Source organism: Chrysochloris asiatica, unplaced genomic scaffold, assembly GCF_000296735.1.
Source record: "Chrysochloris asiatica unplaced genomic scaffold, ChrAsi1.0 scaffold00139, whole genome shotgun sequence".
In the NCBI taxonomy this organism is placed as follows: domain Eukaryota; kingdom Metazoa; phylum Chordata; class Mammalia; order Afrosoricida; family Chrysochloridae; genus Chrysochloris; species Chrysochloris asiatica.
The window spans coordinates 1,667,147-1,681,614 of NW_006408657.1; the positions used below are offsets into that span (position 1 = coordinate 1,667,147).

General features: G+C 36.3%; 1 protein-coding gene across 4 annotated transcripts in view; it reads right to left on the minus strand.

Annotated features, from left to right (window-relative positions):
* LOC102838260 (dystrophin-like) overlaps positions 1–14,468 on the minus strand; it is a 3,237,302-nt gene that overhangs the window by 1,035,376 nt on the left and 2,187,458 nt on the right. For all 4 annotated transcript variants that reach the window (XM_006870143.1, XM_006870144.1, XM_006870145.1 and 1 more), the window contains one exon: positions 7,034–7,135. In XM_006870143.1, coding sequence (XP_006870205.1) covers positions 7,034–7,135 — 102 coding nt within the window. The remainder of the gene's footprint in view (positions 1–7,033; positions 7,136–14,468) is intronic.

The following is a 14,468-nucleotide window of genomic DNA, read 5'->3' on the forward strand; positions in this document are numbered from 1 at the left end:
AAGTGCCATGGGCTTCCAAAGTAACCAACAGATCTGTGTTGGAAGAAGTGCAGCCAGAGTGCAGATGGCCAAAGTTCACCTCTCATACTTCGGACATATTGTCAGGAGGGACTAGTCACTGGTTTGGTAAGATGGAGGGTCAGAGAAAAAGAGGAAGATCCCTGGCGAGATGAATTGCAAATTGGAAACATCAACGGGCTCAAGTGCAGCAACAATTGTGAGGTTGGCCCAGTATTGGGCAGTGTTTCATTCTGTTGTGAATAAGGTCACTATGAATTGATACCGACTCGATGGCACCTAACACTACCAACAACGCCAATTTATCATCCTTGAAACATGGATATAATGTAATCACCTAACTCACACTTTTGTTGGATAAACGAAATGAGATAATTTTCTGTGAAAAGAACTCTGTGAACTGTAAAATACCATGAAATTGCTGGTTGGTTATTATGCACTGGTTAATGAAGCAAAACAGAAAATTGTCAATAAAAGTTTTCATTAAAATAGTTTCACTCAAAATACTTCAGTGCTTAAAGGACTATGCTTTGGTTACCTAAAACAAAACTTTTTATATACAATTTCCCTTTTATGCATACATTAATCTGACCACTCTATCCATTTATTCAAATGTTCTCTAGCCCACGGATAATTCCAGATGAATAAATGAGGTGTTAGTATCATTTCAAATGTAGACATGAAGTCTTAAAATTAAATACAACCCAAAAGTATACCACAAATGTCTAAAGTTGTTGCAAAGGATGAAGAGTACAATAAATTTTGAATTGTCTATTGCCTGGCCTTTGGTATATAATTGCAAATAAAATCACTTATAGTATGGCCACAAATTTTGATTAGATAACTCACAAAAAACATGCTTACAACTTCTTTAATAATGTGATGTACTTTACCACTGAAATTTTTGGCATGGTGTAGAAATTCAGTTTGGTTTTGCATTTTAGTTCTCCGGAATGCATCTGTCTTTTCCATTTCTCAAACATTTTCTACTAGGCTGAAATATTTGGCTGGATAAACTACTGTAGTGTTTGCCCTTTGTTGGTGTTAGGTGCTTTCAAGTTAATACCGACTTAGAGCGACACTATGCACAACAGAACAAAACACTGCCCAGTCCTGCACCAATCACACAAACGTTGCTATATTTGAGCCAATCGCTGCTACCACAGTGACTGTGCCAATCCATCTTATTAGGTGTCTTCCTCTTTTTCTCTGGCATTCCATTTTACCAAACATAATATCCTTTTCCAGGTACTAGTCTAGCTGGATAATGTGTCTGAAGCATGAAAGGCAAAGTCTGGACATCTGCAGTATTCTTGCTGTACTTCTTCCAACACAAATTATTTTGTTCTTTTGGTATCCCATGGTACCTTTAATATTATCCTCCAACACCATAGCTCAAATACATCAGTTCTTCTAAGGTCTTCCTCCTTAACTGTCCAACATTTGTAAACTTTGGATCAAACTGGTATCTTTGTTCTCAAACATTTTTAAGAGGTCTTGTGCAGCAGATTTGCCTAATGCAATACGGCATTTGATTTCTTGACTGCTGTTTCCCTAAGTGTTGATAGTTGATCCAAGAAAAATGAAGTCTTTGACAATGTCAATGTTTTCTCCATTGATATGAATGTTGTTTATTGGTCCAGTGGTGAGAACTGTTGTTCTTTATGTTGAGGTGCAACACATACTGAAGACTGTGATCTTTTATCAATATCAGTAAATATTTTAAGTCCTCTTCACTTTCAGCAAGCAAGGTTTATCATCTGTGCAGCACAGGTTGTTAATGAGTCTTCCTCTAATCCTGATGTCATGTTTTGCTTCATATAATCCAGCTTCTCAGATTATTTGCTCAGCAGAGAGATTGAGTAAGTATGATGAAAGAATACAACCCTGGCACACATCTTTCCTAATTTTAAATCATTCAGTAGTCCCTTGTTCTATTCAAAAAACTGTCTCTTCATCTATGTGCAGGTTCCTCATGAGCACAATTAAGTGTTCTGGAATACTCATTCTTCACAATGCTATCCATGGTTTATCATGATCCACTCAATCATAAACATTTGTATAGTCAATAAAGCACAGGTAAATATCTTCCTGGTATTCTTCGCTTTCAGCCAAGATCCATCTGACATCAGAAATGATATCCCTCGTTCCATGTCCTCTTCTGAATCTGACTTGAACCTCTTGATATTTTCTGTCAGTGTATGCTTGCAGTAATTTTTGAATTATCTTTATCAAAATTTTGTTTGCATCAGATTTTATTGATATTCTCTGATGATTTGTACATTCCATTGTACCTCTCTTTAAAGTGGACACAAATATTTTACTTTAATTGATCTGAATCTATTTCACATTATTAGATAGGCTGAACCAGGGGCATAGCTTCTAGAATCACAGCAACATGGAAGCCACCACAGATGACAAACTGACAGATGAGTGGTGGGCAGAGTTATTTACACAGTCATATTTAAGCAATACTTAATAAAAACAACTGTGAAAGGTAATAGTTTATTACATGTATTACTAATGTTTAATAAAATAAAGGGAATTGAATATGTTTTTAAATGACAGCATCTTCAAATGTAAAATATAATATTGATTTCTATTATTGAGGAGACAACATTGCGAATTATGAGTATTCCGGAACACTTCATTGTACATGGACCAAGAGGCAATTGTTCGAACAGAAGAAAGGTGTGTAACAAAGTTGTATTCTTTCACCATACTTATTCAACCTGTATGCTAAGCAAATAATCCCAGAAGCTGGGTTATTTGAAGAAAAACATAGCATCAGGACTGGAGGAAGACTCATTAACAACCTGCAATATGCAGATGATAAAACCTTGCTTGCTGAAAGTGAAGAGGATTTAAAATACTTACTGATATAGTTCAACTATCATAACTCTAAATGCTTATGGTTCAGGTTACCCATAAATGTATTTCAAATTTTATTTTCTCATTGGGTAAGCAGGATGCTCCATATATAATCAGATATATGTGATTAGCATTGATAATATTTTATAATCTAAGAATTTTCTTCAGTTTTAAACCAAATTTACATTTTAAGAAACCTGAAATGGAGCTATTCATGCAAATAATAAATCATAAAATCACTCTATTTAGTGGTTACAAATCGGGCTGCGAACCTTAAGGTCAGCGGTTCGAAACTACCAGCCACTCCACGGGAGAAAGATGAGGCTTTCTACTCCCGTAAAGATTTACACCCTCGGAAACCCTGTACAGGGTCGTTATGGGTTGGAACCGACTCGACGGCACTTAACAACAACAACAACAGGGCCTCTCCCAACATTGTCTACTATCACTGACAGTGAACACTCAAAATGGACTTGCTCAGTTTGTGAGAAGGATCTATGTCTGCTATCCCTCTGTTAGTTCCTGATGTTATAAAATATTTGCATCTGGTGAATGGTTTACAAAATTCAGATAGTATTATTTCAATTATAATACTGAAATGAGCAATATTTTGATCAACAGGACATTACTCAACCTGCTAGAACATATATGAATCTTCTAATGGACATCTGTTGTAAATAATCCATTAAACATTGTCAGATGAACAGTAAACCCTAAGGAAGTTCTTGAAAATGTTAAGATATTGATGCTGGCAGTAGAACAAACTCATTGGGAGGAAAAAGAGAGCGAGAGAGAGAGAAACAGCTTAATTAAGTTAATTAACAACAAAACAGCTGGGAAAACGAAACATCCCTGGATGTGATTGACTGTAATTGAAAATGACTAATGACGCTGTCATTTTGCAGCCTCTATCTGAGGACATGATGCTTAGAAGATTATAATTGCCCCCTTGACCACTTGTCCATAGCAATGATTGTGTGTTAAAGGTTGGGGTGGATCCCTTTAGACAGGTATAGAAGGTTTGTACAGACGACTCGTCACACCTTATTTTTACTGACACATTTTAAAAGAATTGCCAGAGCAGTATGTTAAATACAGCATTAAATCAATGTTAGAAAATAAATTTGGATAACCTACAAATTTAGCAAAGCACAGCAGCTAATTTAATGTTATCACTTCAGTAAGTATTCAAGACATGTCAAATTCTACTAATGCTCTCAACTCTAGTAAAAGGAAGACAAAACTAGCCTAAGTCTCTTAAAAATTGTATGCATTTAGAAAATTGTAGCAGAGAGAGTAGTTTTCCAACTTCAGTTAAAGAATGTAAGTGAATATTAGAAAATAGCATCTAAATGATTACGTTAAAAGGGAGTTTGGAAAAACAATTTTAAAACACAATTAATGTGCTATTTTTTTGGAGATGTTGATATTGTTATTGCTGATGGAGTTGTTTCCTTTCTGTTTTAACTGCTAAATGGGGACTTAGTTATTACTCGATGGAAAATGGAACATATTAAAAATGATGCCAACAACAGCATTGACATAAAATATTGCTATAACCTAAGGCATAGCTTCAACAATTGTTTTTTTTACAATTTTCCAAGCAATCTTCAATATTTTTTGAGGAAGAACATAGAAATGAAATTAAATAAAAGTGTGTGTGTGTGTGTGTGTGTGTGTGTGTGTGTGTGTGGTGTATGTGCGCGAGAGAGATAAGCAAACAGCTAAACAAGGGTATTCATTCAACCATACTATTCCAAAAATGGTCTAGTAATTTAGGGTTATGTATCTAGTATTGCATGTACATCATTAGTATAATTGTCTCATATTGTGGCCTTTAAATTATATTCTTCAAAGAACATAATAAATAAGTAGGTGAATCCAGGATTAAAAAAGAGACTAAATTTTCACCCTCTTAAAAAATTATAAAAGTCTGTAGAAGCTGATGAAGTAAAGAAGTACCATAAAAGGAAGGAAAGTGAGCAGGGGTAAGCCCTACTTCCTTTCAGAATAGAGTTTGGAAGGTAAGCATGGGAACAGACAGGGTGTCTAAAGCCGACTGTGGAGGTGCCAATATAGAGTCAGTTTCCTAAGAAACAGAATTATTTTCTCATGTGTCCTAAATTAGAGTGTCTGTAAGTAATATAAATATTAATCGATTATTTAAATATTGATTCTTACATACATATTATGAGGCTGTTTCATTTTCTTTTAAAAGAATATCACTTTCTTCATAATTGCTCTAGTTTCCTAATGTGCCTCTCACAGGAAGCTAATAACAAATTTCTCTCATTAAAATATACTAAAGGTCATTCAGACCCTTTTCCCTTCTATTAAAGAATGAGAAAGCTAAGAGTTCAGGGGAAGGGGAGATGGGAATAGCACATTGAAAAACTGTTACTTGATCAAAGACTGTAGTCTTCAGATGGATTGCACCTCAATGTAAAGGAAATAATCCTCACAACTGGACCAATAAATAACATCATGATAAATGGAGAAAAGATTTATGTTTTCAAAGACTTCATTTCGCTTGGATTCACAATCAGCACTCATGGAAGTAGCAGACAAGAAATCAAATGATGTATTGCACTAGGTAAATCTACTGTAAAGGATCTCTTTAAAGTTTTCAAGAACATAGATGTTGGTTTGAGGACTATGACTATGGTGGGCCTGACTCACACCATAATATTTTCATTTGCTTCATATACATATGAAAGTTGGCCATAGAAGAACTGATGCATTTAAACTACGACATTGGAGAGGAACAAACAAATCTGTGTTGGAAGAAGTACAGCCAGAATGCTTCTTAAAAGCCAGTACGGGGAGACTTCGTCTCCTGTACTTTGGACATGTTGTCAGGAGGAACCAGTCTCTGGAGAAGAAAATAATGCTTAGGGACTTTCTCTAAGATTTTCACTTCTAACTACTAAGCATATTATTATTAATTTATAAAATGTTTTTCCTCGATTTTAGGAGTGTAGCATTGTACTCCAAAACATATATCGATATTTACAGAGAAATCGGTCTTTATCTGGTGTTTGGGCATGATCGAACTAAAACTTTAAATTTATTAAAGGACAAGTCCCTTGTAAACTGCAAGAAAAACAAACCATTTTCTACGAATGAGGCTTAGACCAAGCAAAAGGGAAACTACGCAGTGACCTTCGAGACAGAGTATAAGTCATGGTAATGTTGTTTGCAAGGACAAACTGGTTCTCTATAATGAGGTTATTGACCTGCACTGTTTTAGCACCGTTTTAAACATGAGGGTGAGGCACACTAAATCTCAGCCTGCAACATTGGTCAGACAAACCAGAACTGATCAATAAACAGCCACCATTACAGGCTCATGGGAAAAAGCCTTCATTATAATGGGAGCCCTTACAATTTTGGTCAGGTACAGAAAATAAGGTAACCTATACCTAACATTTATGTATCACTGGACCCTCATTTGCCATGTACTAGCCATTTCTTGAAAACGGATTCAGCTTTCCATTTCTCTCCTCATGACTGTGAATAAATGAGTCTCAGATTTCAAAATGCACACATGGAAGAGGTAAAGAACTAGAAAGCCTTCTCCCAAGCCAGCTTTTTACCAAAGATAGAGAAGCAATTACATGACATTTCTTTAAAAATTCTTGATCCAATAAAGAACAGCAGCCCGAATGTCGATTTCTCTCTTTCATACAAAAGAGACACAGAGAAAAGAAAGGTCATGGACCATATTGTGATTCTGTACAACTCTTGAAGACAGACAGTATGATGCAGTAGCTTGATTTGAATTAAGCCAAACAGTATAAAAAGCATCAAGGATGGCAAGCAAAGCAATAAAGCCCCAAAGAGTTTAATCTACCTTGAAGGTGGGACTACTTTTTGTATTGATGGCAGCACACCAGGACAGAAATGAGTCCTTGAATTCAATGACTCGTTAATAGTTTTAAGATCATGAAATATAAATAGGATATTTTGATCCAAGAGTCAGATCTGCCTCTGTTATTGCTGTATCGCACAGCTGTCATTTTTATCAAAATATACTAATTTACAAGTTATTTCATTGATTAGAAATAGACCATGTCAATAGCAAATGTCCAACAGGGGAAGCATAACATGAGGTCATGGATATTGCTAGAAGTTGCTTCATTACCTTCACTGGCTGTGTGGCTGGTTTTTCCTTGTACAAATGCTGCCCTTTAGACAAAATCCTCTCCACATCTGGCTGTTTAGCTTGAACTGTTACTTCAGTTTCCTGGGGAAAAGAAGCCATACAGTGCAGATTAACTTCACAGTTAGCAATAAAATTACTAAATTTAAATATACCCTTGGAGACTCCACATGTATTGCAGATCAATTTCTGCATGGAATACAAGGGCACAAAACAGTAGCTTTTCACATAGGGAAAAGGAATAAAAGTCTTGGTGAAATACTAAAATATGAACCCCAAATCTTGTTGTATTACATTTTAATACTGTTAGGTATAAACACACACACTACTTTATCAAAGAATGCAAAAATGAGAGGTATGATTTATGCATATAGTTAATATGGATAAAAACTATTAGTAGTTTAAATAATCTTGGTGATACTAATGTTCATTTTACTCTGGAAACTTCTTATATTAGTAGGATTTTCTTTTGGGCTTTAGATCCAAAATTGTGCTTCTAAATAGAAATCAAATAATTATTTCCACCTCACTGTCAAAATGATTAAATTTCTTTCCAAGGAGTAAACACTTAAAGGAAGTATCAAAGCTTATTAATTATGAAGCCTTCAAATTAAAAAGACCATTTGTGGAATGGTGAAATTAATTTTTGTTTGTGTGTTTCCCCTTTTCTGGAGAGGTCTGAAGCATTACAGAAAACAAACACACAAACATACACATCTTTAGAGATTAGATATGAAGAGCTTTATCATAGGCTGCTGTCTTATTCTCTTGAAGACAGAACAAAAGAAATGAGCATAAACTGAAGCTGAAGGAAGTGGTGTCAAGTATTACAGAAGTTTTTTTGGATGGAGCTCTTGTTAAGCACTAGGATAGAATATTGATTAATTAATGTCAGGCATCACGCAGGGTCTGGGAATCTTCCTCATAGAGCAGCTTCTGATGAACCCACATCCTTCTACCTGTCTCACCTACCCCATAGACTCCCTGGTGCACTATGGCGAGTGTCGCCATGGTATTCACTAGTTCATGATATACTGTGATTATATCTGTTCTCTCTCAGTCAATCAGAGCTGGAAGTCCCATGAACCTCAAATTGTGTAGTCTCATATTACTTAATAGGGCATCTTTCTGCTCATGGTTGGTCTTCACATGCTCTTGCGAGGGACCTTCTTCAGTTTTTATTACAATAAATACCAGTAGGTTAGAGGCACTTTGGTCCAATGTGCTCATAATAATAAGGCTTAACCCCGTTTGTTAAGGGATATGTGTGAAAATCTCAAGTTATCTTAGGACATGAGTTTAGCCACTTCGCTCTTGGGGAAACACTGTTTTGTGGTCCTATTGTCTGTCACCAGGTAAAGGCACAATTTTCATGGTGGTGGTGATGGTAGTGGTTTTGTGCCATGTGGAGTCAGTTCTAACTCATAGTGACCCTGTATAGGGTTTCTGAGGGTGTAAATCTTTATGGGAACAGAAAGCCTCATCTTTCTCCCTCTCTCACCTACTTACCTTGAGGTTAGCAGACCGACTTGTAACCACTACACTATCAAAGCTACTCATTATCAAGAAGGAGCGACTGTAATTCTTTGCTTGTTAGTTTTTCTTAGGTGCTGTCGAGTGTGTTCTGACTCATAGCCACTTTATTATGCACAACAAAATGAAACACTGCCCAGTCCTGCACCATTCTCACAATCGTTAAGCTTGGCTTAACATGGCTGCTGCCACTGTGCCAATCCATCTTGATGGGGGTCTTCCTCTTTTTCACTAATCCTCCAATTTACCTAGCACAACGTCCTTCTCCAGGGACTGGTCCTTCCTGATGATATGTCTGAAGTATGAGAGAGGGAGTCTGGCCATCCTGGCTTCTAAGGAGCATTCTGGCTGTATTTCTTCCAAAACAGATTTGTTTGTTATTCTGGCAGCCCATGGTACTTTCAATATTCTTCTCCAACATCATAACTCAAATGCATCAATTCTTCTATGGTCCTCCTTATTCATTGTCCAGCTATCACATGCATATGAAGCTGTTGAAAATACCATGGCTTGTGTCAGGCTTACTTTAGTCCTTAAACAGATATGTTTGCTCTTGAACACTGTAATGAGATCTTAGGCAGCTGATTTGCCTAATGCTGTGTGTCGTTTGATTTCTTGACTGCTGCTTCCATGGGTGTTGATAGCAGATCCAAGCAAAACTAAGTCTTTAACAATTTCAATCTGTTCTCCATTTATATGGATATTATCTATTGGCCAGGGGTGACTATTTTTGTTTTCTTTACATTGATTGAGGTGTAGCCCACACTAAAGACAATATTTGATCTTCATCACTAAGTATTTGAAGTATTCTTCATTTTCAGCAAGCAAGGCTGTATTATCTGCATATTGCAGGTTGTCAATGATTCTTCCATCAATCCTGGTGCCACATTTTTCTTCATAGAACCCAGCTTCTTGGCTTATTTGCTCAGTGTACAGATTGAATAAGTATGCTGAAAGAATACAACCCTGGTTCACACATTTTCTAATTATGAACCCTCGTTCTGTTCAAACAACTCTTTAATGTCCCCTTGTTCTGTTTGAACAACTACTTCTTAGTCTATCTACAGGTTTCTCATTAGTACAATTTAGTGTTCCAGAATATTCACACAGTCAAAAGCCCATGCATAGTCAATACAGCACAGGTAAACATCTTTCTGGTATTGTCTGCTTTCAGCCAAGATCCATCTGACATCAGCAATGATATCTTTCATTCCATGTCAGTGCAGTTGTTTTATAATTATCGTGAACAAAATTTTACTTGTATGTGATATTAATGATATTGTTCACTGATTGCTGTATTCTGTTGGATCACCTCTTTGAAATGAGTACAGATATGCATCTCTTCCAATCAGTTGGCCTGCCTTCCAAATTTCTTGGCATAGATGAGTGAGTGCCTCCACTATTGCATTAATTTGTATTATATCAATTCCTGGAGCCTAGTTCTTTACCTCGGAAACCCTGTACAGTGTCGCTATGAGTTAGAAGTGACTCCACGGCACATACCTACCATCACCAGTTCTTTACCAACGTCTTAAGTGCTTTGTTAGAGGTAGAAATAACTCTGAAAGTGCTCAGGAACAAGAAACATCTCATTTTAGGCACTGGATTTTTCATAGGGTTCAAGTCACTGTAAATACACCATTAAATGACTATTTGCAAAATGCTCTTTATGTTTAAATAAAAATAGGGTAACATTTTGATATAAAGACCAGACAGTTACATAACTTCAAAATGTAGAAGCAACCTAAATTTCCATTGATGGATGAATGAATAAACAAAATGTGGAACATACCTACAGTGAAATACTATTCAGCTATCAAGCGAAATGAAGACTTTATACATGCTACAGTATTGAGGGTGCTGGAAGACATGATGCTGAGCCAAATAAGTCAATCCAAAAGGACAAATACTGAATAACTTTAGATATTTAAAATAAAATAAAAATAAAAAACATAAAACAAGAAAAGGCAAATGCATCGTTAGGAAGAATGGTAAAAATTACTTAATAAGTATTGAGTTTTAGTTTTGGCTGACGGAAAAATCACATTGATGAAAGTTATGTTTGCACATCTGATTATTGTAATTGCTTCAATAAGTTGTACACCCATAAAAAATGAATTGGCAAAAAAGTGTGTTATAGATATTTTTACAACAACACAAAGCTCAGCTGCTAAGGACGTTTCTGTACAACCAAACATCTCATGGATGTTGTTTCCTTCTTTGGGGGGTTGCAGCCATCTTTTCACAGGACCCATGAAACAATTTATTGGCTTAATAACATGTTTAGTTGTATCTCCTAGTCCCCTGCATAGTTCATAGGGGCCTTAAAAGCTTTCAAGCAGCCATCTAAGGCACAACAATAGATCTCTATTCTCCTGGAGCAGTCAGGAATAGGAGGCTATGCCATAAGACCTGAAGATTGGATGGTGCCTGGTTACCACTATTCAACATTGTGGTCAAAGACTCTATAGAAGAATCCTGATTAAAAAGGGTACATTACAGAACACAATTTGAAATTCTCATGGAATCCAATCTTTCTGGAGCCATAGAGGCTGGGTGAACCTCTGAAACTATTTTCCTGCGATAATCTTTAAATATTGAACCAAAAATATCCCTGGAAATCTTCTTAAAACCAAACAACAGTTTAGCTTATCTAGTAAATCATGTCTGCTTTGATGGACCTATACGGACCTATATGGGGGTTGGGGGGACTGACAACAATAATACAAAGAATTAGATAGAAACTTTAGAGGGCAGTGAGTTTATGTTAATCAAAGAAGAGCAACTGAGAAAAGGAGGGTGAGAATGGTTACACAACCCAAAGAACGTAATCAATGTCACTAAATTGTATATGTAGAAACACTTGGATTGCTGTGTATAATCCTAACAAAAACATCAATAAAATAAACTGTAAAAAATACTTTAAGAAATAAAACAAAAACATATTACCCTAAAGTAATAGAGAAAAGAGCATATTTTTAGCAAGGTATAAATGACATAGGAAAAGGAAAAATGTAACTGCATTCTTCCACAGACATTTGTGTATGTGCATGGATATCATGAATTATCAAACACAGCCTGAAAGAGTGCTAAATTATACATTTAAAGTTATATTCATGCACATTATACATGTAAAAAGATAAGTTGGCTTAAAGCAGTGTCACAAGTATTTTCTGTGTATTTGTTTATCAAAGATAAAAGTACTACTTTGTTTGTTTGTTTTGTTTTACGTGAGGATTAGGAACTTCACTTATGGTATTCATTCATATTGATAATACACAAAGTTGTCTGATTAGCTTTTCCACTGCCAGAGACTACATTATTGATGATAGCGTAGTTAACATTTATACAATGCCTACTATTATTTATTTACCTTCCCACAACCTTGAGTCTAAGATACTTTTACATTACAAAGAAAAAAATAAAACAAAAATACAGCTAGAAACTGGGATTACCCAGTGGCAAATTGTAGAAATAATAATCAAACATAGTTCTTGATAAATACAATCGTATTTATACTTGTAGAGACCTGGTGTAGGCACTGTAGGGTTAAAACTGAACTAACCCAAAAGTCAGCAGTTCAAACTTACCGGCTGATCCTTGGGAACCTTATACAGAGTAGCTATGTGTTGGAACCGATTTGAGGGTCAGAGAAAAGACCCCCAGCGAGATGGAATGGCAAAGTGGCAGTATCAATGGGCTCAAGCGTGACAACAATTGTGAGGTTGGCCCAGGATCGGACAGTGTTTCGTTCTGCTGTGCATGGGGTCGCTATGAGTCGGTTCCGACTCGATGGCACCTGACAACAACAACAACAAGGTCGGTAGGGGTCAGAACTGACTCAATGGCACCCAACAACAAGTACAGCAAGAACATTTGCACTTATATCTCAACATTCTATCTACTCATGTGTTATGAAAGCCCATAACATTTATAAATTACTTGTTCTAATAAATGAAAATGTCTAAGTCCTACAATATTTTACTTTCATCGATCTGAATCAATTTCACATTATTAGATAGGCTGATCAAAGGTCTTATCTGCCTGACAATTAAAGGAGAATCAAGACTGGCTTGCTAAACCACTAGAATTGTGGAGCATTTTTTGAGATTCTGAATAAACCCAGTGGCCACACCTGTAAGATGTGTCACTGTAGATAAGTAGAACCATGACATGTATTGCAAAAGTGAAAATTGATACTCAGTGACACAAAATGATATTAAAGACCATTATTATCACTTTCCTCCACTCTCACTTAAGATGTTCGAACCCCTTTATACATGCTGCTGTTAAGTGCCATGATGTTGGTTCCAACTCATAACAACACTGTATAGGGTTTCAAAGGCTTTAAATCTTTTATGGGAGCAGAAAGCCTCATCTTTCTCCTAAGGAGTGACAGTTGGACTTGAAATGCCTACTCTGTGGTTCTCAGTCCAGTGCTTATCCTATGGCGCTACGACACTCATATCTATCTCAATCTCTCTCTCTCTCTATCTATGAGTCTTGCTGTGACACTGTACTGTGAACAACAAGTTTGGCAGTTCAAACCCACCAAGCTTTCCTCAGAAACGCTATACAGGGTCTCTATGAGTTGAAAGTGACTCGATGGCACTTAACAACAACAATGCACACACACACACATACATGAAGGAGCCCTGGTTGCATAGTGGGCTATACTTTGGACTGCTAATTGCAAAGTCTCAAAGTCAGTGGTTCCAATCCACCACCTGCTCCACAGGAGAAAAATGAGGATTTCTGTTCCTATAAAAAGGAGCGGCTGGTGAGTTTGAACTACAGACTTTGTGGTTCAAATAAACCTTGCATTACATTCCAGTGTTTATCCTACAGGGCCAGACCAGGGCTCATGCTCATTAGATAGATAGATGATAGATAGATAGATAGATAGATAGATAGATAGATAGATAGATAGAGACAAAGAGCGAAAGGTCTGGTAGCATAGTGGTTACGAATCAGGCTGCTAACCTCAGGGTCAGCAGTTCAAAACTACCAGCTGTTCCATGGGAGAAAAATGAAGCTTTCTGCTCCTGGAAACCCTGTACAGGGACGCTATGAGTTGTAACCAACTCCAAGGCACATAACCACCTACCACTACCATTATATATATAATATAACAGTGTTGTTGTTAAGTACTGTCAAGTCACTGTTGAGCTACCAACCTTCTAGTTATCAGTCCAGTGCTTATTCTACAGTACTACCAGGGCTCATTAGCATATAGTAGTTACTAAATAAAAATATGTTGAATGGGTAAAAACACACTCTTGCATTTCTGGCTGTGAGGATTGAGTAAGAGACATTTGTTCATGCCAACAATTGAATGTTTCATAGTAAAGTTTTCTTTATACCTGAATATTTTCTAGAGTTAATTACAAAGTCCATTTCTCTTCTAGATAATGTACTTTAAATAGAGTTTTCAAAATCCTTACATTTTCACATATAGATGAATACAAGCCTTAAGAAAACACTTGTGTGGGTAATTGCAATAAATTTATATTTAATCAATCTTTTCACTGGCTTCTTTTCAACTAGAATTCCATGTGCTTGGTATTGTACATCTATGCCAAAATATTTGTGTAATTTGATTGTTCTCTAGGAAACTAAGAGAAGAACAAATTTACCAATGTTTTAGCAAACAAATTAATATTTTGTATTACAAGCACCTGAATGTGAGACATCAAATTCCACCCACCCACTGCCATCAAGTTGTTTCTGATTCATAGTGACCCAGAATTACATTTTCAAGGCCATATATCTTTATAGGATCAGAAAGCCTCATTTTTTTCCCATGGAGTGACTAGTGGGTTTGAACTGCCAATCTTGCTTTATGTTAAGTATCCTTAAGAAACCGCACATCACTGCTCTAGAT